At 35.5% G+C, this 3,881-nt stretch overlaps 1 protein-coding gene across 1 annotated transcript in view; it reads right to left on the bottom strand.

Annotated features, from left to right (window-relative positions):
• The window catches only part of LOC103365348 (voltage-dependent calcium channel subunit alpha-2/delta-1-like), a 122,151-nt gene that overhangs the window by 60,269 nt on the left and 58,001 nt on the right, over positions 1-3,881 (bottom strand). Inside the window, exons 5-6 of the mRNA XM_008292769.1 lie at positions 2,521-2,556; positions 1,228-1,348 (exon numbers count right to left, since the gene is read on the bottom strand). Of these exons, the coding sequence (XP_008290991.1) occupies positions 1,228-1,348; positions 2,521-2,556 (157 nt within the window). The remainder of the gene's footprint in view (positions 1-1,227; positions 1,349-2,520; positions 2,557-3,881) is intronic.

Below are 3,881 nucleotides of genomic sequence, written 5' to 3'. Positions count from 1 at the left end.
GACCCAGTAGCTAAAGCGCTCTCAAATATTGCTTCTGCTATTTCTTGTGTCCTCTATTAACATGTTGTTGTGTTTGTTAAAATGAAAACACTGGCAACAATAAAACTTCACAGGCATGCTAATGGTTAACTAATTAGCATAAAAAAAGTACCCAATCACAAAGACAAACTTAAAAAAAATGTGATGATGACAATGATTCTGCTAAACCAAAAGTTAAGTGATCACATGTGCTCAAAATCCACAACTTTATTGTGGTGCTCGAGGAACAATCAACAGATAATCAAAGTCATTAGGATGAATTTTCTGGGAATCGTGATTGTGCAAAACGCAATCAATACCCGCCCACTAGTTGTTGAGATATTTCCTTCTGCAACAACCGACAACACCATCCACCGAGTTATGCTGCTGGGATGGTTAAAAAATTAAAATGAATCAATGCACATGATATTGATGGTAACTTTATAAAGGTAGCATCAATAAAACGGTTTTAAAACACTGAAAGATGGTGTGAAAATACAACTGGAATGTGTGTGTGTGTGTGATAAACACATTAAAATAACCGCAAACAGCTTCACTTAACTACAAAGCATCCACAAAAAGGCCTATCAGTGGTGGAAGCACTGCCATTGTGTGCGACTGTCTGCAGGGGTTGGTGGGGGTCAGCGCTGGACGTGAGGGAAAGGAGCAGCTGGTGACCAGGGTAAAGAGGGTGCTGGAGTGTGCTGACCACTGGGTAGTTGGCATCGGGGTTATATATAGACTAGAATGGCTTGGTGTGCAACTGTCTACACTGCAGACAGCGCTGCGAGGCTGAGCTGCACATCATGCGAGCATGCTGGAGACAGTCGACGTGGTGATGACAGGGATGGAGGGAGACAGAAAGCAGGGAGGGGTGGTGGTGGTGACGGTAGGTATACATACAGTCATGGATAAAAATATTAGAGCACCGTTATGTTCTGCAATTTCTAATGCCTGGTACAACTAAAGGCACATTTGTTTGGATAAATATAATGAAAATAATAAAAATAGCTCACAGGAGTTTAATTTAAGAGCTGATATCTAGACATTTCCCCTGGTTTTCTTGATAATAACCAAAATCACTTCTTACATCAACAGCTGTGGCATTGTACTGCCAAAAACAGTGCTTTTAGGCATCCCGTGTTTTCTTTTCTGTCTGTTTTAGTCACATGATGCACACAGGAGTTGTGTGAGTGCGTTTCAACTTACAGCCGTTGTATATGTCAGTGGGGATGTGGACGGCGGTGGTGTTGTAGGAGACGTTCCGTTTGAAGTCGGGGTCTACACTGAAATCATCTGGAATGAATCCAGTTTTGCTCGTCTTATAGACCTGCATAAAAGAACAAAGAAAAGAAAGCACAAGCCAAATGTTTAAAAACCAACCTGGAATGTATTTTTGGCTTTATGTGTGTATGCCCTGGGTTTGTTTTGTATTATATACACTGTAAAAATAAATTGCTTTTGAATTATTTTTTTAAAACAATTTAGTCGTACATTATGTATATCAAGGATTGAAAAATTGTAACACTTTTTTTGAACTGCACTTTTACAAATTTTCCTTGTTTTGTTAAAATACAGAGAATGACCGTTAAAAATAATATAAATTTACATATTACTTTTTTAAAAAAAAAAAAAGGTAATTCGTTCTTTTACAATGTTTGACTGTAAAGTTGTTACTGTATTTAAACGAGTAAAAATATTATACAAATACAAATATTTGCCATTATTTTCAATAAAATTATGTATTTTAAGGATCGAAAAATTTTAAAAGTTATTTCACTGATTTTTCATTTTTTGTTAAATTACAGATAACATTTAGTAAAATCACAGAACATGTACATGTTGACTGTAAAACTAAATCAGTAAAATCATGATCATTTAACAGATATTTGCCATTATTTGAAAGAAACATGCTGTATATTGAGAATCAACAAATGGTAAAGCATTTTCTAGAAGTACTTTTATAAATGTTCCCTGTTTTGTTAAATTACAGATAATAACTAGTAAAATCACAGAAGATTACACAAAAACAAACAAACTAAAAAAACAGGCCATATTGTAGATAACAGTCAAACACAGAGTGACATTAGTGGGCTGTGGGTGTGTGTGGTTCTTTCCCATTGGGACAGTGGTGAGGAATTCGATGCTGATCCTTGTTTATCAGAGCAGACAGATGACGTGTGAGGCCAGAGGAGGCGTTCAGTGTCACACGCATACCCATTTGTTCATGAGTGTAGGGCCCAAAACATGTAGTGGCCCTACCGCATGAAAAAGGCCCCTCATACTCATCATATCACAGGATAAACACAACAATAACTCCTGCAGCACAGACATGTTTACATACACACTGAGTTCATTCCGTAGATTTGGACTGAGCAGGTGGACGATTCTTATAGGCCGTCAATAAAACCTGCTATCAAATTTGTTGCCATGGTGACAATCTCTGGAGGGCTGGATATTGGAAGCGTGTGGGGTTTTATTGGCGAATCAGGTTTTACTTACGCCATCTTTGGCATTGTAGTAAATAATCTTGTCATCCTGTAAAAGAGATCAAAACAGAAACAGAAGGAAAGATTAACTATGAGTGACAAAATAAAGAACACAGACATATTTGAGGAGGCTAAAACACTCACTGCTCTCTCTGGTTGATATACTAAAGTGTGTTTCATCAAAAACTAGTAGGGGTGCAGGATATCGGATTTTTCCCCATATGTTGCAACTCCATTTGGCTGATTGCCAATGCAAATGCCAATAGATGCACATTTTTTTTCATCTCATTGAGATGGCATCATGATGTCAGTCATTTTGGCTCCAGCTATTGGTCAGTTGCAGTCAGCACTACAGTTCTACACAAAGTTTTGCCATTATTTGAAAAAAAAATGCTGTATATTGAGAATCAACAAATGGTAAATCATTTTCAAAAAGTACTTTTACAAATGTTCCCTGCTTTGTTAAATTACAGATAACAACAAGTAAAATCACAGAAGAGTATTAATTTTTATGATTGTTGTAAAAAAACAAAAACAAACAAACAGGCCACATTGTACATAATGTCCACATGAAAATCTCTATTTTCATAAAGGGTAATTCTTTCTTTCAAAACATTTGATCATAAAATTAAACCTATTTTACTTTTTATTTTTAGTGATATTTCCCATTATTTTAAATTTGTTTAAAAACGACATATTAAGGATTGAAAAATGGTTTAAAAATAAAATTGTAATTATTATTTTACAGATTTTTTCTGTTTAGTTAAAAAACAGATAATACTTAGTAAAAAAAAAAGAAAAAAAGAATAATAATATTTGGGGGAAAAAAAGAAAAAAAAATTTGTAGTTTACACTGTAAAAACAAACAAACAAAAAACAGGCCCAAACTATTCATAATGTCTTCGCCAAAAATATACATTTTTACAAATAGCAACTTGTTCTTTCACAATTTGTGATCATAAAACCACACTGTTTTCTGTATTTCAGTCAGCTCATAATATCATTATTATACAGATATTTGCCATTATTTTTACTCTTTTGGCTGGGGAAACAATATTGAACATGACTGTATTCCATAATTGTGAACATACTTTTTTCTGGCACCCTTGCAGACAGATTTTTTTTTACAATTGCATGACATGCAGCTTCTTGTAACAGTGACTGATAGTTTCAAGTGTTAAATATCTGCAGAAATGTCACTACCGACAGATAAAGGATAAGAAACCGAGTCTAAATTTTAGGCAGTGAAAAATGAATGCAGGCATCGAGACGGAGAAGGAGGCGAGACGAGTGTCAGTCAAACACAGAGTGACATCAGTGGGCTGTGGGTGTGTGTGTGTGGTTCTTTCCCATTGGGACAGTGGTGAGGAATTC

Source organism: Stegastes partitus, unplaced genomic scaffold (assembly GCF_000690725.1).
Source record: "Stegastes partitus isolate 25-593 unplaced genomic scaffold, Stegastes_partitus-1.0.2 Scaffold831, whole genome shotgun sequence".
Classification (NCBI taxonomy): Eukaryota; Metazoa; Chordata; class Actinopteri; family Pomacentridae; genus Stegastes; species Stegastes partitus.
The sequence above is the reverse complement of the archived record's forward strand: the minus strand, read 5'-3'. Positions and strand labels throughout refer to the sequence as shown.